Source organism: Echiichthys vipera (assembly GCF_963691815.1).
Source record: "Echiichthys vipera genome assembly, chromosome: 13".
Lineage (NCBI taxonomy): Eukaryota > Metazoa > Chordata > Actinopteri > Perciformes > Trachinidae > Echiichthys > Echiichthys vipera.
This window is the reverse complement of record NC_139838.1, coordinates 26,055,716-26,077,634: the sequence shown is the minus strand read 5'-3', so window position 1 is coordinate 26,077,634 and position 21,919 is coordinate 26,055,716. Positions and strand designations below refer to the sequence as shown.

General features: G+C 43.5%; 1 protein-coding gene across 3 annotated transcripts in view; it reads left to right on the top strand.

The window, feature by feature from the left end:
• pvrl2l (PVR cell adhesion molecule related 2 like) overlaps positions 1–21,919 on the top strand; it is a gene marked incomplete at its 3' end in the record, with an annotated part of 333,771 nt that overhangs the window by 119,950 nt on the left and 191,902 nt on the right. For all 3 annotated transcript variants that reach the window (XM_083925546.1, XM_083925545.1, XM_083925544.1), the window contains exon 2: positions 17,047–17,159. In XM_083925546.1, coding sequence (XP_083781672.1) covers positions 17,047–17,159 — 113 coding nt within the window. The remainder of the gene's footprint in view (positions 1–17,046; positions 17,160–21,919) is intronic.

The window sequence follows — 21,919 nt, the reverse complement described above, 5'->3', positions numbered from 1 at the left end:
TCATTTATATTAATACCTGATAATCACTGTAATGGGAAAATCATTTCAAATCACGTAACTTTAAGTTCTTAACCAGTCAAACTTTGGTTCTTAAACTGCCCTAAACTTGGAGATATTGCACTGGTTTTGACCAATAAGGGACTGTATTTTACTACTCATTCTAAATTGTATTGTGTTTCAAGTGGTCAAGCAACACCATGTGTTAGACATACTCAAATAAATGTCATGTCGCTATCTTTCGCCGAATGAGGTAACACAATAGATCGAGCCCTTGCGTTTGCCGTATTGCATACTGGGTGTCTGTTGCGACATTCATGGGAAAGAGAGGGTAAGGTGGAGCCAGAACAATAGATCCGCTCTTCAACTGCCAACTGATTGACATCACAGAGTAGACACAGTTTGGGAAGTGAGATCCAATAACCTCCAATTACTGCTTATCGCCACAGAAAGAGAACAAAACAGAGATCTTTGAGACTGTAACTTAAAATAATAATGAAAATAAACTGTCACTCCTATGTGTCAGGAATTTGCTGGACACATTTCAGGGCCTGCAATGATCTCTGAGCCCCATGTTCAAACCCCTAATTTAACTTCTGTCTTGCTGGTTGTTTAACACGTGGAGCCCCAGTCCCCCTACCAGCTCTAGCTCTGTGTTGTCGTCAGAAGCAAAAGGGTTACGTGGAAGTTTGTTTCCTGATCTTCCCTTATTAATTTGTATTCAGCTTTGTAATCTAGCTATTTGCTTCTTGCTTCTCGTTCTGGCAGAAAATATCAGTAATTAGGGCTCAGTGCTTGGCTGGCCACATTACTCTCGTCTTAGTGTTTTACTGAAGAGCGCTTGTTAAAATGGACCCGCGTCGCTTTGTAATCAAATGAGCCAAATCCACCCCCATTGTTGGAATCCACCCGTCTATCTCAGTGATTCATAGTCTGGGCCAACCCAGGAGAGTTGAATCACCAGTTGGTTTTTAGGAAAAAGAATCAATTCAAAACTAATCTAATCTGAGGAACCTGGTAAAATATGGCTCCGGCTTTGTGATAAAGTTGTTTTCCTTGTAAAACAAATACATGTTTCCAGCTTCTCGGCTTCCTCCTATAATTGATAATTAAAGTATCCTTCGCTGTTAACCTTTTTGTATTGTTAGGGCTTCAGTTGGCACTCACATGGCTAATTTTATCCATTCTTAACAGGCTGAGAGGAATCGATTCAAACTAACCTGCTGCTACTCTGAAGCAATACGACATGAGAGGGTGTGCTCTATCATAATCTGTTGGCACAACAGTAATGCGACCAGTGACCCGAGTGTCACTGTCAACAACCGTCATTCATTATTAAATGTCGACTTTCAGTGTGTTTAGGCCTATAAATATTTATTTGCTACATATGAAGAGCTCTTTTCCAAAACGAGATAAAAGCCAAATTTAAAAAAAAATGAGTTTGTCATGCCATACAGAACCTTTTCACTGCTTCATCAATGTTTCTGCCAAATCTCTATATTTCCTTGTTTAAAATGGTCTCAAGATGCAGTTCCTTTCCAAACCGCGACCAGCGCCAAACCTATTTTTAGCCTAAATGCGATACGTCCTCTCGACCAATCAGAATTCAGTAAGCGTTCTATGCGATCCAACATGCCGGCGCTCTGAAGCGGGAGAGTTTTTTGTTTCGTCCGTGCGTTCAACATGTTCACACTGAGCCAATAAACCATTTTGACAAGATACACTGAATATTAACCAAATGTGTGGGTCTGGGTAAAAAATGTGATTTTCCTGAAAACTATTAAAATGGATTTATAGCGTTTTGGAAAAGAGCTCCTCATATATTTAAGGATTCTAACTAGACTTTTTCTAAACACTTTAGCTTATATATTAACACATTAGTACAGTAGCAGGAGTGTCATGGTGTGTTGTCATGCTGGTTTGAGCATGTTCTTAATGTCTAGATTGCGTGGTCAGATCTACTATTGTATAATTTTGTATTGAACTATGCATTAGTTGATTATGCATTGACAAGATAGACAAGTGGACCCTTATGACATGGAGAAGCTATTTAATTCTATCATATGTATGCAAAGTTGTGTTTCTGACTTTGTAATGAGGTTTTGTTACATGCTCTCTCTTGTGTAGAGCGAGCGTGTGCATGAGAATGGCAGGTGTCATGTACACACATACCAATGAGCCAGTTTCCTTTTGTGCAATAAAGCTTTTTAGCGTGCCAAGCGAGAGTTAAAAGGTAGATCATGCAGAAGCAGAGGAGGCACTTACATGTAAGTAATCGCCAGTCGGCTGAAGACAGTGCAGTGATAACACACCTGATGGTGGTGTGGGTGGACATAATGGCAGAGAATCTGGCACTGTATGTACTTGGACAGCAGCCTCACAGGCAGAGCTGGGCTACAGGCTGAAGAAAGACCTGGGCAAAAAAGAAGAGATCAGATACAGGATCCTAGAGATCGCCGGTAGATAAGTGAGATGATCCCTGTGCCAAGAGCAATTGGACGAAAATACAGAAATAAAAAATTAGCAGGGCTGCATGCCAGTGCCCGTAGTCCCACGGAAACAGGGTGTTGGTCACAGCACAATCAGCACAAGCAATCTGACCGTCTGGGAACTTGTGGTGGGCATTTGCATAAATCTTATCGGTTTAAGAATGATTTATTCAACATAGTTAAATAAATAACAGATTAAAAGTATTAGTCATTGCAGCGCTAATCAGCAATCATTTGAAAATGTTCTCTCACTGTCGGAGACCCCATTAAAACGAAACAAGAGATGCATCCTGTGATGACTTTGCAGATGATACTGAGTGAAAGGTCACCTTCAAACCGGTTCAGAGGGAGATTAATCAACACAAGTGTGATCGATAACATGTTGTGAAGCAAGTTGTCTCTAAGGAGGCAAAGTTTCTGGTTTCCATGTTATAAAAGGAATAAAAAAAAGTTCCACAAGGACAAAACAGAATAGACGGTAATGTTATTAGATAACGGTCCACGGTGTTTGCAATTCAGGGTTTCTTTTTTTTTTTTTTTGGTTTGGCTTTTGGTTTCCAATGTCAATCTGCTTCACCCTTAAGAGGACACTTGCTATTGTTGCTGTCGAATCACATCAGTCAATTTACTCCATTTTCAAGATTGCACTAGGAGAGGACACGCGATGGTCTGTGGGGACTGAAGTGGAATTTTAAGGTCAAAGATTGTAGTTTTCAATGGTTTTTTGTCAATGTCACAATGTACAAATGTAACTTACACACACAGTATACGTCCCATAGTATCACTGCTGCACATTCCCAGACACAACAACTAAAGCCTGAAATCAAATCCACGTTATGCCAAGTCCAGTTTTGAATTCAGAATATTCTCCCAATGTCATGCTCGATGTGCCTGCTCTTCCTTTGCTTGTCCTTCCCACCAACATTGGATAACCATCTAATTTGTTCAGAGCTACATCTCTTATATCTTGATCCTCTTCGCCTCTTTCTTTTTTTTTTTGAATAATTCCTTTTGATGAATTCCTCGCTGTCCTTTGATCCGCGCGGCAAAATGCGAATGTATCAGGCAATCGAAGCACATCAGATAGAGAAGGCAAACTCGTCAATGGGACTCTGAGGGAAGACGTGCAGCCTTGATCAACAAGGCGGGGGCACGAAAAAAGAAATGCCTGCACATGAAAGGAGGCGCGGAACAAAAGCCATCGACACGGGCGCCGCGGAGCCTTTGTTTTGTAAAGATATGACGGAGATGTATCATTTAATGCGACTCAGCGTAAGGACAGTGTCACGCTTCGTCTTCTCCCCATCCTCAACCCTTTGTCCTCCCCTGAAAAGGAGCCCGGCTGATCTTCTTAGCATGAACTCTCATGCAATTGCCCCATTCATTTCCTTGTTTTGATACTGGGTGGCATTGCCTTTTTAAAGTGCATGTGTTTATTTTTGCTTTTTTATATCCTGTACCAAAGAAGCTAAGAGAGCTAGCTACAAAGATGGACCTTTGAAAAAGTAGACATGCAATATTGAACCTGCTGTTCTTTACCTTGATGTTGCCGTTGGTGTCCTTGTTCTTGTTCTATTTAATGTGTAAATGAAGCCTGCAGTGGGAACTTTCAATTGCACTCTTGGTGCATTATGCAGGAATTTGTCTTCTGAACTTTGTCTTTAACTTTATTTCATCCAGGGGAGATTAATCTCAGTTCAAATATTTTCTTTTATATTCATACAGTCCCATGTGCTCAACACCTGGGAACGACAGCCACAGTAAGCCACAGGTGGAATACTTTACTCAAGGGCACCTCTGCAGTGTTTGTTCAATCTCTTGTTCACTTTTCCCAGACGTTTCGTGCCCGTCTAGGGGCCTATCTTACTTAGCAGGATTACAAAGTTATCTGGACACCATGTAACTCCCAGAACAGCTCTTTTTTTTTTATTCAGACCATGGTCCAGCTTTGAACGGTGTTCTGGGTTTTACTCATCAAAGACCTTCAGTTAACTCTGTAATCCTGCTCTGTGAGAAAGGCCCCTTCAGTCAGAAGCTCGCTCCTCCAGCGGAAGACCGGAAGACGTCAGAAAGTGTCATGAAACGTGAGGTTAGGTGTGTCACGACAGTTGTTTAATGGAAAGGCAGCCAGTGTTGGGGTTTGTGCAGCGATTGTGCAGGTTTGGTTTTTACAAAAATACTGTGCATGGAAGGGAAAGAGTGTGTTACGTTATCTTGTAATTGATAGGAAATTATGACAAATATCATGCATTATAATTATAGCTAATGGGGGTCATCAGGGACATTTTTTGTTTCCTTATCCTATTTTTTTTTCTCTGTGCGGTTTGCGTGCACAAATGTGCCAAGTCAGATTCCACAAACTGCACAAACTTTACGTAAATTGCTTGTTTCAGCCTGATGAATTCCACCTGTTCATGAAGAGGTGCACATTCCTGAGATGTCATCATTGGCATAACTGACACACGCCGTATAAAGCTACCTTTTCCATTGCATGTGTGAGCACGTCTCATCCACTGAAGACAAATTTGACCCCATGAAGATTCAGGTCCTGCTGTCAGAAATCTGCCGACCTAAATATTTCTATAAAAAAGGTCCACGACATAAAAAAGGTCCACATAGATGTCATTAAGTCTCAGAAGAATATGCGCTATTGATTAAACATCACAATAACGCTATAACAATGCAATAGATTTGGTGAGCTGGCATGAACCTGAGTCACTGCACCATCTACGTTTATGTCACACGGGACTCTATTAGATCCAAAATCCACATTTTCAGTGAGGCGGCCACCTCCAAATTTATAATCTCATCTCATCTCATCTTCAGCCTCTTATCCAGGGGTCGGGTCGCCGGGGCAGCACCTTTAGCAGGGGACCCCAAACTTCCCTTTCCCGGGCCACATTAACCAGCTCTAACTGGGGGATCCTGAGGCGTTCCCAGGCCAGTGTGGAGATCTAATCTCTCCACCTGGTCCTGGGTCTTCCCCGAGGCCTCCTCCCAGCTGGACGTGCCTGGAACACCTCCCTAGGGAGGCGCCCAGGGGGCATCCTTACTACCTCCAAATTTATAATGATGAAAAAAAAACCTGATATTATCAACACCAACAGCGGTATCGATTCTGCTTGTCGGTCCAATTCTTTATCGACTCCTTTATTGATTCCTGATACATTTCCTGTGTGGGAAAAAAGCCCACACAGGTTTTTTAACATCAACATCATTTTTTTCTGACTCACACACGCAGTGCAGCATATTTCTACAGGAGTTTTTTTATTTAGGTTTTCAGGTTTTTCAAAGATATGCTAAGGCTGCCTGCTTAGTTAATGTTATTATAGTACCAAAACACTTTGGACCGCCATCACTCCGTCTTTTTGTCAGTTTCCAGAATCGTTATTGTTTGGCAGTGCCCGACAGAAAACATCTTGCTGGCGGTTCCCATCCCTAAAGTAAGTGCGGCAACAGCCAAGAAACAATAAATAAAAGAGAAAAATTGACTGTTAATTCATTTAAAAAATATGTACATTATACCTGTTCTTCAAAATGAAGAGCTGTCCCCTCTGTTTAAGCTTTTAGGTAATCATTTTTATCAGAGATGAATGGATGATGTATCTGAGGTAGAAAGCTCTACGCTAAGCTGCCTTACAGTTTCTATAGTGTCAGTAAATTGCACATCCACCACCTATTCATTATATCAATGGCTTTTGTGTGTGGTATTCATGAACCTTGTCAGCCTCTCGATGGTGGAAAGGTTCCTACGTGAAAGGGAAATCCGCGCTTCATCTATCGTCAAAAGGACAATAATTACTATATACAGTAGAAGTCATTTAGTGTCAAATACCAATTACAGCTCTCACACTCATTGTAAGTAATTGTATGCCCCTCTCTCTCTCCCTCACTCACACACACACACACACTAAAATTGCATTAATGCTCTAATCATGTGGGTGAGGGAATGAAATGCGAACTTTTCAGGAATGAATAAGTGCCGCAGACTTCTCATGAGAAAGTCCACTGTGAATTTTTGGAAAATAATGGCGAAGGAGCCCACAGGTCACATCACCTTCTCAGCACACAGAGGATTATGCACCCCAATTCAATTTCAGTAAAAAAAAAAAAGAAGACCTCAACATGAAATCTTCATGACTGGAGTTAATGGGATGTCACCCGACAGCACGGTAACACTGAATAGCGACCTACAGTGTAAACACGCCAATTATCTGAGCTGTCAGCTTCCCATTAATGTTATTTCCAAATGTCGCTTTTTCGTTGCCTTTGTAGCTCAGTCTACCCCAACCCTTACCCCACACCCATCTAAAAAATGAATGCCACAGGAAGTATTAAAACTGTATTACTTAAGATGTTGTCCTTTCTCGAGGCATGGTCACGCATGAGTGATTGCAGTGGAGTGACATCACCCTCCGCGGTGATACCAGCCGGTTACACTGTGACCATTAATTTCTCCTCCATCTTGGCACACTCAACTATGGACAACAGTGACAGCTGGGTCGACCACACTCACAGCCTCACTATTGGTAGAGGCTGCGACCAAACGGCTCGTGAGTTTGCTTTGTGAATTTCAAGCTGACTTTTCCAATGTTGCAAAAATCAAATTGTTTGGATTGGAAAAAAACTACCTGTAGTGTATTTTGGTCAGGAGTTGGCGCTATGGACATGGGTGTAATCCACCGGTAACCTCCACCTTGGCTATCAAACTTAACTCCAAGAGAAAAACAGAGAAAAGTCTTCAGGAATTTGGTTCCACTGGGAAAGTTTTAGTTGCTCTTTCATATCAACAAGTGTTCTTCCGTGCTGTAGTGAGATGAAGATACTTTATATCTGAGAAGAAATGGACATTCATGTTCAAGAGTGAGGGGAGGATGGAGCGTGAGTTTGGCCGGAGAATCGGAGCAGCGGGGGCGGTGTCGCAGTCGCTCATGACCGAGAACGAGGACAAGGTCGCGGGTACAAGCGGCTGAAATGTGTTTTCTCAGGAGGGGGGCTGGAGTCTCCCTTAGAGAGAGGGGGAGAAGTTCTGCATCCGTGAGGAACTCGGAGTAGAGCCGCTGCTCCTTTGCGTTGAAAGGAGCCAGTTGAGGTGGTTCAGGATCATCTAGTAAGGATGCCCCCTGGGCGCCTCCCTAGGGAGGTGTTCCAGGCACGTCCAGCTGGGAGGAGGCCTCGGGGAAGACCCAGGACCAGGTGGAGAGATTAGATCTCCACACTGGCCTGGGAACGCCTCAGGATCCCCCAGTTAGAGCTGGTTAATGTGACCAGGGAAAGGGAAGTATGGGGTCCCCTGCTAAAGCTGCTGCCCCCACGACCCGACCCCGGATAAGAGGCTGAAGATGAGATGAGAGAGAAGATTCGGACAGCTGATTAGTCATATGACTTATTCAGCAAAGGTGTTACCATATTGACAACTGTCGACAAAGAAACACCTCAACCGAGTGTAAAAATGTATTTGTTTTGATCTAAATTTGCTGTTTCCATGCAGCTTTTCTAATGCCATAACCTTAAAATGCGCATAAAAATAAGTTTATGGAAACACGGCTGTTGTGACTCGAGGCAGAAACGAGATGTGAGTCAAATTTTGTATTTTTACAAAACAGAACTCCCTCCACTTTTCCACTTTTACCACAGTGAGTGTCTTATATTATTCAAAAACAAAATCAAAATATCACTTTTGTGTTCATGAATACATTTCAGGGACCTGGTGGTCTGATTCATAGTTTTACTGTTACATTTCTCACATATCTTTCCACTGGTGAGAGGCAGGGGTAGTGGAGAAAAGGCAGTTTGAAATCGCATCAGGGAGCTAATCACACATCATTTATCAACAAAGCCTCAGTTACACATTCGCAGAGACTGGTTCCAGCTGTGACAAACTTTTCCAATTTCCCGTTTAAATGTCTCCCAACGACACGATGCACTTCCATCACATATGCCGTAAGAGTTCTTTCTAATCAGGCAAAGACCACACGTTTCAATGCCAATTCAAGTTACTTCCAGGTCACTGATGTGAAGAGAGACAATAATTCCTGCAGTAATGTGAAAACGCTTTGTTTTTCTGCGATAAATACAAATAATCCATGTGTGATTTGGATAGGTTATCCTTTTTCACCATGTACAGCATAGATGGCATTCTTCATTCATTCATTCTTTCATTCATCTTCAACCGCTTATGTCGGGGTCGTGGGGGGCTGGAGCCGATCCCAGCTGACATCGGGCGTGAGGCGGGGTCCACCCTGGACAGGACGCCAGTCTATCACAGGACACATAGAGATGAACAGAGACACACAACCATTCACACCTACGGGTGATTTAGAGTCATCAATGAACCGAACACCTGCACGTCTTTGGATTGTGGGAGGAAACCGGAGAACCCGGAGAAAACCCACGCAGACACGAGGAGAACATGCAAACTCCACACAGAAGGGCCCAGGCGTGTAGCCCAGATGGCATTCGTATTAAGTCTTATTTAGCTCAATACTTCAGTGTCTCAGTCTCTCCAAAGAAAGGACCTAAACTATCTTAATATCTGTGATGAATAGAGATGATTTGCTTTGAGTTTTCTAACAGGGTAAGCCATTTCTTATTCAGAATGTGAACGTCTCAGTACAAAGCAAACACTCATGTCAGCTCTGGTCTTAAATCACAGTATAAATGTTTATCTGGGTTACGGCTGTACCATAAAAAACACCCTCATTTTCCCGTTATTTGAACTCTTATTCAAAGAAGCCACAATGATCCGCTGCCCTTCCACTACAACATCATTGGCTTCATGCCAGAAAATATAAATATTGATAGATGGAGATCCAACATGTGAAATGATGTGGAACAATACAGTATTTTGGAGAATGATTCTGTAATTTTCTCATTTCCATCGGCCATCTTGACTTTCTCTATGGATATTCAGCTGTATTAGCATCTTTGTGGTAAAACAATCCTGTCTCTGTGTGTGTGTGTGTGTGTTTGTGTGTGTGTGTGTGTGTGTGTCCTCATGAAAACTAATCTCCTCTTTCCTCTCCTTCCACCACATTGATCAGTGTCCTGGTCCTGTAAAGCCAAAGCAAAATGCCATAATTATAATCTGTCAATTACCGGTAATTCAGCTCCCCAGAGTGTGGTGGAGGAGACAGTCACTCAACACCGCCTCTGCTCTCCTCTCCTCCGCCTCTTCCCTTCTCTTCTCTTCTCTTCCATGTCACATTTGAAGAACTATAGCCCTTTTTTTCTCGTGTGGTGATCATTCACGTCAGATTTTAATGGCTCTTCACCTGTGTAATGACGGTGCTGTGTGTGTCCACTGTGGTCGATACGATTCACTCATGAACATATAGATTAATAATCTGATGAGTGGCGAAACCCATTTCTTTAAGAAAGTGCTAACAACGGAGACTGAAGCAGCTAAAATCAAACATTTCTATATCAACAATTGATTATATGATGGATGCCGCTCGTACTGATGAACTAGTATTACGCAACTCTTTACTTTCCCTCAGCTTTTAACACATTGTTTTGGTTTTACAGCCTGCAACTTTACTGCTTTCATCGCTCTCGTCGGCCTTGCTTTCCACTCCAGCAGACGAAAAAAGACTCGCTATCAGACGGACGTAGTAAGAGCTTGCTCGTCAACATTATGGTTTGTTTATGTACGTATCCAACCAGGCTGGGACTGGTCCAACTGTATCAAGCGAAAAGTTCTGCAAGCAAATTCAAACGATGACTTTACGAGACAGAGAATGAAAGACGACTTATGCTTGACTGGGATGGACAAGAAGTTGTCTGTGACCCAAAGGCACTAAAACTACTGCTGTGTGACCGATTTTAGCCTATAAAATTTGCCGGCTAGGGTGAGGCATGAAAACCGCTTGGTTAGGATTAGAAACGTAGGTTGTGGTTTTGTTTTGTCGGCCGGGACACGAACGGCAACGGCCCCGGGAACGACCTTGATCGCAGGTGAAAGTCCTCGCCCACCACCCCATCCTGCCCCCTTAAGCAGAGATTTGCTGTCTACATTACATCTCCTGCTATCAAAACATAAAACAAACAGGCAATAAACACGTGGAATACAAAAAAAATGCATGAGAACAGCCTGAACTTATTTAACAGCGGCTTTAGCAGGGGACCCCAAACTTCCCTTTCCCGGGCCACATTAACCAGCTCTAACTGGGGGATCCCGAGGCGTTCCCAGGCCAGTGTGGAGATATAATCTCTCCACCTGGTCCTGGGTCTTCCCCGAGACCTCCTCCCAGCTGGACGTGCCTGGAACACCTCCCTAGGGAGGCGCCCAGGGTTCATCCTTACTAGATGATCCTGAACCACCTCAACTGGCTCCTTCAACGCAAAGGAGCAGCGGCTCTACTCCGAGTTCCTCACGGATGGCATATGTAAATTACATTACATGAAAAAGGCACTTACTTAACCCAAACACAATCTTTTCCTAAACCCAACCATGTTTCGATGCCTAAACCGGTTCTGCTCCGCAGACAACATGTCAGCGTTCAGCTGTTCACAGCTTGTTTCTGCTGCCCGCAAGTGACTCAATAATAATTTACGAAGTGATGAATGACCCTGATGAAGCCCACAGGCTGAAACATTTCAGTCTGACAGTGGAGTTGTCCTGTCTAGTGTCGCAGGGTCTTGATCTCTTAAATAACCATTCATTGCAGATTTTAGTTCTAGCGTTAAGAAATCCAGGGACAAACCGTCTTCGTCGCCAGTATCCTTCGTCTCCCGCTGCCATTTCATGAGAAATGCATTTGTCCTCATGTTGACATTCTTCTCAGAAAATTGCAACAATGCCTCCGCGGTGCCAAGTAACTGTGATTAAAATTTCCACTGCAGGAATCTTTCAAACATCCTCTCTCCCTTGTTAGCGGCACAGCTATAACAGCGTGGCCTTAAGCTTAATGTATTCTTGATTGATACACTCGACAGCTGTCTTGACAAAAGCTGGTGTGTTTCACCTCAACCTGCGTTCACACCTGAGTGACAAAAGCTGGAGGACAGAGAAATGATTGAGTGATCTCACAGTTAACCCCTGTGTTCCCAAGACAAATGTTTCACTCCTGGGTGGAATATTTTCTGTATAAATGGTCATTTTAGAACAGACCTGTCTTATTTCAAGGCTCCAGAGTAAGAACGGTTGGTGTTGATAGTTGTGACATTGTGCAGCTGAAGTTATGTAATATAATGGGCGCACCACTTGACACCGCATCCCCATAGTTTGAGGTATTACTGTAATTTTTGCCCATCATCTGGGCTTAAGCCTAATTTGTCCAAAAATGATTATGGTGTCTGAAATAATTTAATAACTAGATGGAAGAGGAAGAGAAGGAATTAAATTAGCGCCATCATACATTGCTATGATGTTAAAATTATCCCCCCGCCCCCGAGCAGCTTTAACTTTACAAATGCATTCATTCTTTCCACTTTAGCCTCTGACAGCTGTTGGCAGTCACCTAGATAAAAGCTGACATAACTGACATCATGACAGGCTGACAAAACACCCCAAAACAAAACAGCTGTGCTTCACTGTCCTCTGTAAGGATGTGATTTGGATGTTAATGTGCATGAGTGTGCGCCCCGTCAGCATATTCCTCACGCTAACACTGCATGACTGTGTACATAGGGAAGCTCCACACAAACAGGCAAATGCCACAAGCCTCTAAATGTCAATTAGCTGTGATTCATCTCTCTGGTGCATTGGGAGGGAAGCAGAGTGTAGCCATTCATTTACCCGCCTCCCTTCTTTTACTTTCCATTTGCGTTCAGCTGATACTCCAGTCCACTGTGATATCTATTGAGTGCAACAGTGGGATAAGATGCAAACTGTGGGATTGGTGGGAGGAAATAATGGAAATGACTAAAAAGATAAGGATCATAGTGATGCGTTGACACCGATCTCACTGATGGCAGGAGGAGTGTGATTCATGTGTGAAACATCTGGAGGATACAACACGAAGCGTTGCCACAGTCAAGAGGCAATAACACAAATATAGTTATTTATATTGTTTCATCATACAACTTTGGTTTTAACTTCCGTTTAATTTTTTTTAATTACTTCAAGGTCCAGAGGAACTGCTTTAAATAATCCTTTTATTGTAAATTAGTACAACGAGCCGTACAGGGATAGTCCAGTGATTCAGTGTTGACTAAGTTAGGGAACTCCAACATCTCATCTCATCTTCAGCCTCTTATCCGGGGTCGGGTCGCGGGGGCAGCAGCTTTAGCAGGGGACCCCAAACTTCCCTTTCCTGGGCCACATTAACCAGCTCTAACTGGGGGATCCCGAGGCGTTCCCAGGCCAGTGTGGAGGTCTAATCTCTCCACCTGGTCCTGGGTCTTCCCCGAGGCCTCCTCCCAGCTGGACGTGCCTGGAAGACCTCCCTAGGGAGGCTCCCAGGGTTCATCCTTACCAGATGATCCTGAACCCCAAAATAACAAGAAAAAAAAAATTTAAGAAGGAGAGATACACTGGAGATCAAAATTAGAAAAAAAGTTAGACTCATATAGTTAATACTTAATTTATTTCAAAATACTTTTATCTTCTACTGTTCAAAATGTGATTGAGTATCTGCTGAGGCTCTACCACTGCTGTACCAGCGTGTTTTTTTAAATAACCAAGACGGCACCTCAATTAAAAACCTTTATGTTGTGAAAAAAAACAGTGAGAAAATTAGAGAACAGGAACCATTGTTTCAGAAGAGAAGATTCAAACAATGTTTTCTTCGAGCTATAGGATACAAAAATGTATAGGAAGTGTAGAGGCAACAGCTTTGAATGACTTCAGTTGCAGGTGTCTCAAACTGATCCAGGTAAGGGTCGCTGTGGCTGCAGGTTTTTATTCCAACCGAGCAAGAACACACCTGATCCAACCAATCCAACTGTGTGAAGACGATTCAGTTGGTTGAGTAAGTCAAGTCAGGTGTGTTCTTGCTTGGTTGGAATAAAAACCTGCAGCCACAGCGACCCTCCTTGGTTAGGGGTTAGGGTTGCATCTGCGCCCACAGGACATCCCTAGTCTCTCACACTGCTCTGGTTCGATCCATTCTTCTTGCATCCTCTTTCACAGTTCAGTAACTGCAGTGAAATGCTGCATATCTGCAAAGTCTTGCTGTTTTCCTTAAGTCGAGCTCCCTGCAGCTGAAGTAAAGTACAGACTCCAGATTGTGATCTCCAGACATGGACGTGGTTTTCTATAGTTCTGCAAATTTCAGATGAACCACATTTAAAACCCAACGGTGCGAGTAGAGCGTTTAACAGCAACCAAGTGTTCGCTCAGATGCTTGACCCTAAACAACAAAAAACGCTCAGCCAAACGCCCACGCTCGGAAACTTTTTTTGTTGCCGTAGATCTGCATCAACAATAAGAAGAGAGACATTCTTCATCCTCTTCTCTTCGCTCACCTCGTCTCTCCGAGCCGATCGCCGGCGCTCCGTGGGGCTTTTTTGGATCCAGCCTCTGAGGAAATGAATCACTTCTGATGCGATCTCATGCTCTCTGCTCCCTTTCTTTTCACTCTTTCAATGTTTCGCTTTTTCCTCCTCGTATCATTTTTATAAGGCCACATTTCACATCTCTACTCTGTTTCCTCCTTTCATTCTTCTCTACTCTGGAGGAGGGAATGGAGAGATGACTTAAAACCGCACTCCCCATCGAGCCTTCAGTCCCTCTATCTATGCTTTAGTCACAAAACTTTTTTCTGTGTTGCTCTTATATTTTGTTGCGTTTATCCTTCCCGTAGATTACCCCTCATGTTCAATTATTTAGCTGTTTTAGTCTTTCTTCATCATCCCTTCTTCCTCTTTTTCTCTCTATCTCCATTGTCATTATTTCTCCCTGCGTCATGGAAGACGTTTCATTGACCACTATAAATAACCCGAACCTTTACGTGATTCAGAGCTTTGGTGAGACCGCCCGGCGTGTGTCTGTTTGTGTGTGTGTGTGTGTGTGTTTCTCTCATTTCAGCCTCTTTATGGATAGTAGGAGTTGTGTGTTGATGTGTTTAATTGGGGGAAATTAATCCGTGTGTTTGTGCATGAGCGGAGAAATGAGAAAGGAGAAGAAGAATGGGGCGGAAGCTGGAGCAAAACACAGAGACAGAGATGAACTTGAGTTTGTTGCCTCTGTTGATTCAGGTCATGGACACATTCGTCTGACAGCCTGTAATTTGCATTTATGTGTTTTTTCATGTGTGTGCATGTCTGTGTGTGTATGTCTGTGTGTGTCTACGTCTTACAGTGGGGATAGATAACTGGTTTGGCAGCCCATTGTCTCCCTCAGGGTAGGGACTGTGGTTCACTGACTCAATCAGTCTCATATGCACTCACATTACAGCGAGATTCTCAGATTTATGCACAAACACATTCAGACGTAAAGTAATCACACACACACACACACACACACACACACACAGACACACACACACACACACACACAGACACACATGCAAACACCTATAAGTATACGCCTTTTCACACAAAAGCCATTCCTGCACACATGGGTGGACATGTGGGTGCATGCATGCTGTAAATCCAAAACAACTCAACACCCCCTGCACCACACACACACACACACACACACACACACACACGCTTCACATTCTTTGTTAATGCGACTGTGTTTTACAGCTGATTCGGAGGCTAAACACCAGCCAGCCCATTCACCTCTATGCTGTGGCATGTAACATATTGTCCTAATCAATCCCTCACACACTAAGAGGCTTTTTTCCACTGGAACCACCCGGGGCTAGCTTCTGGTTAGCGAGTGCTTATCCCCTTTTCTTGTGGAGAGAGTGAGAGGCCGGCTCCCTGCAAGAATTTTATCTTTACAGGCGCAGAGGCTGGCTGGGAGGGCAGAGGGGAGGTGGTGGAGAAAAGACCTTGGTGGGATTTGATCCCCGGGTCGGCAGGGGGTTCATGGTAGGGGTCTGGATCACTGCTTGGGTGCCAAACAGAGAGCAGTTAATGGAACAGGGCGAGTAGAGGGGGGAAAGAAAGGCAACGTAGCATTATATGCTGGAGTTACTGAAGAGAGCATCAAGAGGTTCGATGATGAGGCTCATTGTAGCAAAATGACTCCATTCCAAGGCGTGAGCAATCAAAGACAAACTGTCGCTTGATTGTATACGGAAGTTGCCGAACGCATCGAGCTGCTGGACTTGGACTAGATTGCATTAATGAAGGATTACCAGTGTTGCTCTCGCCCATCCTTGTTTTTCTTACTTGTTCTCTTTTGAATCTTTTCCTTCTCCCTCCGTCTCATAATGACAAGGATTACAAGTTCATTAAAGTAAATTTATTTCAACAAATTCAATACAGCAGATGTAGCTTGTTGGCTTATACACAGACTCCTTTAACAAGGCACAACCGCTGCAATTTGTCTCACTGGTTGAAGGCTGCATGTTGAGAACTAATCCAAATAAAAAAGACCTATCGCTAAGAGGCAACAACAAATTCAAGTAGGCTGCTGAAGTGCTTTTAATGAGCACAAGACAAGGCTTCCATCCAGTCTAAAGTATTGAGGCGTGCTTTTGTAATCGTGTTAGGCAGAATGTGTCCTGCTTCCTGCCTCTCCCACATGCAAACTAGTTGGAGTGTCTGTTGAAAGCCTCCAATGTATTTTCTGCTACATCAATTTTACTTGTAAAATCCATCTGAGATTCATTGGAAGCCTGGCTCTCCTGAGTGTGTCACAGCTGCGCGGTAAAAAAAAAAAAAGAAAAGAAATATAGCAAAGGTTCAAAAGAAGTCTTGCAACACATGATTTTGGGCCCCTGCAGCAGACTGCTACACACAGTCCAGACTGCTGATCACAGAAAGATGAATTTTAAAGAAAGTGATTCCACTTGTCCAATTTAACGTTCTGAAGCAGCCTGCAGGTCAGCGGGTATACTGCACGGTGTCGAGGCAGCGTTTGGCTGAAGCTGTCTTCCTTTCATATCTGTTAATGCGTTTGAACAGATGGGACAGCTCTCCTAACTTGGATTTGGTGAACCTGTGCTGGCCTTGGCTGACTTACCCTGTAGTTCCCACCCAGGCGTATAGTTCCAGGTGTCTTCCACTGAAGTTTTAACACACTGAAGCAGGACTAGCGTGCTGCCTTTAGGCTCGCCCCCTAGCGATGCCTCTTGGTAGAGAAGCCTTATTATAATGAGGGCCTAGCTGAAGGAAACTGGCAAAGACTCTGCCTGAGGCTTGTTATCAAAGGCTCATGACTCAAATGTTTTTTTCTGTCTCTTGAAGGAACGTGTCTCTGCTTTCTCCCTGTTTCTTTCTTAACTCCCCCTAATTTTCTTTCTCTTTCAGTTTCGGTTTCTCTATAACCTTGTTGTAAATCATCTAGAAAACATTAAGGGGCTGGACTTAAACAGAATTTAACACCAGATTCATAATGAAATGCAAATACTCCACTGTTGTCTCTCTCAAAATCTTTTCCCTCCTACTCTCTATTTGTCCAAGTTCCTCTTTTAGTACCAATACAAACAAACCTGTTAAATTATTCAGACAATATTGGTTTTGTGGATGATGCATAATCTCCCTTTTCTCCTGCCTCCAGGTATCCGGGCTCAGAAAGTGCGAGTCGAGGAGGAGGTGGAGGCGTATCCCACAGAGTCCGTAGATCTCCGCTGCCAATTTATCGACGGAGGAGGCCGAACCAAACTCACGCAGGTAGGAAGGCGAAGGACAACATTGTGTTTCCTAGTAGCTTTGGAAGCACTGAAGCTCAAAATGTCAAACTAAAATTGACAATGTAGTAGTTATGTGTAATGGGATACAGTCATTGCTATATTTGGAGGTCTCAAAGTCTTCTTGTTCAGACAAAACTACTGGATTTTTCCGTTAATAGTCCATACACAAAAAATGACTTATTTGATGTGTGCAAGTGTCAAAAAAGATCATGGGATGATAAGTTCAAGGATGTGTTTGGCTCAGTTTAGCTCGACCACGGCGGCCAGGGGAAGGGCATTGTTGTGTTGTACTCGTCTGTGCACTCAAGCTGACGGTATTTGTGTAAAGAATGTAAAAAAAGGGAGCTCAAAGGAAAAGTCCACACCCTGCATACTCTCTCCCCTCTGCACAGCTGGTAGTCTTACACTGACCAACAACAGCCTGGTGTTGGATCCAAGCAGCAATGCCGCCTTCATGGTGAAGTTGCCAGCTTCAAAAATGTTTGCACCTTTGAAGAAAACCCACAAGGTGTTGGATGTTTTTGAGGCTTGCTTGAGAACTTACAAGTTTAACATTTTACCTCCTTTACCTTACCTTTATTTCGGAACGGTTGGAAAGCTAACGTTCTCTGATTCACCCTGAAAGCTAGAGCTTCAAAGGGTAATTGATTAATCAATCAGCTGACCACCTTTAAATCAATTGCCACTTATTTTGATCATTGATTAATTGGTTTGACTTAAAAGAAAAAAAAAAAGCAGAACTTACAAACCCCAACAGTAAACTGAATTTGAGGACGTCATCTTGGGCTTTGGGAAACAAATGCTCAAATGCACTTTGACATGTTTTCAATTCGTCCGTCTCCAACACGCCGGTTGAAGAAGAAACTATGTAGAATAATGAATCAAAAGACACGGTTGATGTGCACAAGAGCCCGGGACATTTTGACTTGTCAAAGCAGGAAAAGCACAGGTTGAATTATTCCATTTTCGGGAGCCAGTACCAGAGTATCGTTGTGTATTTGTTAAAATACCACAAAATCTGTGTTCATAGCTCTAACCTGAGATGTTAGTCCAGAGTCAATATGTGGAACGTTTGAGACTGAACCCTGATGTCCATTTCAAATCAAATCAAATCAAATCAAATCAAATCAAATCAAACTTTATTTATGTGGCGCTTTTCATACAGAAAAGTATCGCAAAGTGCCTCAAAGAGATGTACAGAAAAAGAGAAACATCAAATAAAATCAGGAGAAGAAAGTTAAAAGAACCCCTCCCACCCCCACAGTCATGCACAGAGACACACACACATGTATACGTTCATACACACATTCACACAGACACACACAGACACACACAGACACACACACTCACACCTACACAAACACAAGCTGTCACTACAGAGACATGGCCGGGCAGCGAGACCTGAGGTACATTTCCTCGGGCATCCCTGTATAAATGAAGTCTCTTGCCTTTACCTCACCCTTTTTGCTATTGTCCTCCATGGGAGAGGTAAGCGCCACTGGTGTTTAGCCTCCGTCAAACCTAGTTTAAGTTTACCTGCCAGCTTAAACTTGTGTAGTATGTTACAATGTCCAGGCCCGGAGTGGCTAATCGGGAGAACCGGGACAATTCCCGGTGGGCCGGTCTGACTTTTGGGCCGCGAGGGCCGGTGTTCAATTATTATTTTTATTTATTTTGTGCCGGTGTTCAGTCATGGCACTGAGTGGAGTGGGGATCACGTGTATGCTGTTACCGCTGTCGCTGGTCATATCAGGGAGCTGGCGGTCTGTTAGATCATGCCAATGAAACTGGGACGCGGACGCAGGTTAAGGGCACGCCCACCAACAAGAAACAGACGCAGACGCAGCCTGATGTAACGTACGTGTCGTGCACTAGTCCGCACACTTCAGTGGTGTTTGCCTAGCTCCAACCACAGATGTACAAGGAAAATAAAAACCCAAAATGGAAAATAAAAAGAGCAAGGGTGGCGCAGAAAAAGCGAGGATTAAAAAGAGAAAAGCCCTGGAGACAGATGCAGCCAAATGTGCAAAAATCGGCAACTCTCCTCTCACACTCGGTCACAGCGTCTGGCAGCGCGCAAATTCTCGGTGACAGCGTCTTATAACGATCATATAATAGTATAATATCACGGCCAAAAGCTCTGTGCGCCTCCGGATGGCCGTAGCACGGGGAGCTCTCGTAGGGATTGGGCTTCGCGGGGTTTGTTTACCGGCGTTGCTGTGTGGAACCGGTCTTCCGCGTTCCACACAAGACCGGATTTCTTTTTTATTACTGGAAAAAAATAACACAAAATAACTCGGTGTTGGCCTCAACCACTGGTAATACCGCATACCGTGGCAACCCTGAATGTTACTAATAATTGGCATAATAATTTCTTATAGCCTGTCTAACCTAAAGTTACATAATTTAAATAATATTATGATGCAACGCCACATAACTGGCCACAAACTTTAGGGGATTTGTAGCCCCTCAGATACAAGATGCATCACCAAGCACCAGCCATCAGCCCACAGGTCCAGAGTGTGCAGGTAGGATTGCTCATTAAGTGAATATTGAGGTGGTTCAGGATCATCTAGTAAGGATGCCCCCTGGGCGCCTCCCTAGGGAGGTGTTCCAGGCACGTCCAGCTGGGAGGAGGCCTCGGGGAAGACCCAGGACCAGGTGGAGAGATTATATCTCCACACTGGCCTGGGAACGCCTCAGGATCCCCCAGTTAGAGCTGGTTTATGTGGCCCGGGAAAGGGAAGTTTGGGGTCCCCTGCTAAGTGTGCTGCCCCTGAGACCTGATCCAGGATAAGCGGATGAGGATGAGATGAGATGAGATGAGATAATGAAGAGTATGGTGTAGACCTAGCCTGGTCCTACCAGACTCGTACTTCATTTCATTTGCACAGAGAGTCTGGACCTACTCAATTGATAGACTTTAACTAACTTGGCAGGCAGGTGTCTGTTGAAATTTAAAACTATTGGATCTGCCCAGTGCCACTCTGGATCTGCCATAACCAATCGCTAACGTTTGGCCGGGAATCACGTTGCACGCAGGCTGTAAACAAACCAAACACTGCATGAAGATGTAAACGAGAGCTGATTGGACCCAGATTGCAATTGATGATGATAGAGGATTCAGCACTACAATAATGAAACTGACTTGAATTTTTGACTTGAAAAAGGGGAGATTTGTGACGAGATTTATGAACATTTTTATGATTTAGAGTCAGAGGCAGAGCCAGGAGCCAGTGGTGAGGAAGAAACAGGTGAGCTAGTGTGTGAACAAGCAAGCATCAGTTCCCATAAAACCACTTTCTTTGCCCCAATGATAGTAGTGGCAAGTTATACTTTTGATCATAAGTAATAGTAAGAATTACAGTAGGAATTACAAGGCTTTAGAGAACAGTGCGCTATTGTTTGCTTAACATGTAAAGTTATAATTACATTATTTTAATATAATATGTCGTGATCTAAAGTGGGCCGGTCTGAGGTATGAAACTCCAGGGCTGAAAATGAGTCCCACTCCGGCCCTGACAATGTCTGTGTCATTTAATCTGTGTAGGAGCTCAAAAGGACATGCCTAACTGGGGATTTTGTTGTTTGCCTCTTGTCAGAATATATTCATGAGGGATATCCTCGTGTAGGCCTCTTTAAGACCTCTTCAAGAGCACAGAACTGAAAAGTTACCATCTACAGCATAGGTGTCAAACTGATCCAGTAAAGGGCGACAGTTCAGGTGATTGCGTAAGTCGAGTCAGGTGTGTTTTTGATTGGTTGGAATGAAAACATGCAGCCACAGCGACTCTTTACTGGATCAGGTTGACACCCAAGATCTACAGTAACTCCCAGCAACACAGGAAACAATCAAATGACCCCAAATATTGAAGTATTCCTTTAACAATGCTATCTGTATCTGTTATTCTGTCACCTGCCAGAAAAAACATGACGATGACCATCAAAATTACATCATCTTACATAAGTAGATTGCATAACCTTTGCCGTATGCAATGATATTCGACTTTCTAAGCGGTATTTCAATGTTTTCAAACGGTTTAAAAGTTATTTTTTTTACCTTGTCATTGCCTGAGTTGACTCACACGGATCATTTCATTTCAACTTCTGACTATTTAGAGATCAATTTATGTTATCGCCCCCCAGTTGACTACTGATCTTCACTGCTCTCACGAACCAAGTAGACTTAAGCAATGAGCTATCGGATATTTGCTAATTCCATTTGATCCTGGCATGATTTACTCCTCTGAGTTATGGACTGAATCAATATGCAAGTTTTTCACACACAAAACCTGAAATTGCACACAGACTAAATTACTCCCTGTGATAGTTTCTCTGCAATCCAGATGAAGGAGTCTCATCTGCTAATTCGCACTGACATCTGTGTTGACCCGTCTTCCCCTTCGCAACCGTCTACCCTCTCTGCTGCCTCTCTCCCATTCCTCCACATGTCATAATTGTAATAGATCTTTGCTGAATGTGTATTGATGCATTTTCTTCCCGGGCCTTCCTTTAGCCAGTGGTTAGTATTACCACTGTCACTTTGAAAACGGAAGAGAAAGGAAAATCAATTTGGTATAACATCACAGTATTCTCCCCTGTGGTACGGTCTCATAAAGGATATCAATGTCTTTCACATATCACACATCATGAGAAGAAATGCCTGTTAGGTGACTCTCGGTCAAACGATGTTCTCTAAAATGGCAACGGGAGCATTGAGAAGAGAGTGTTTGCAAGTCC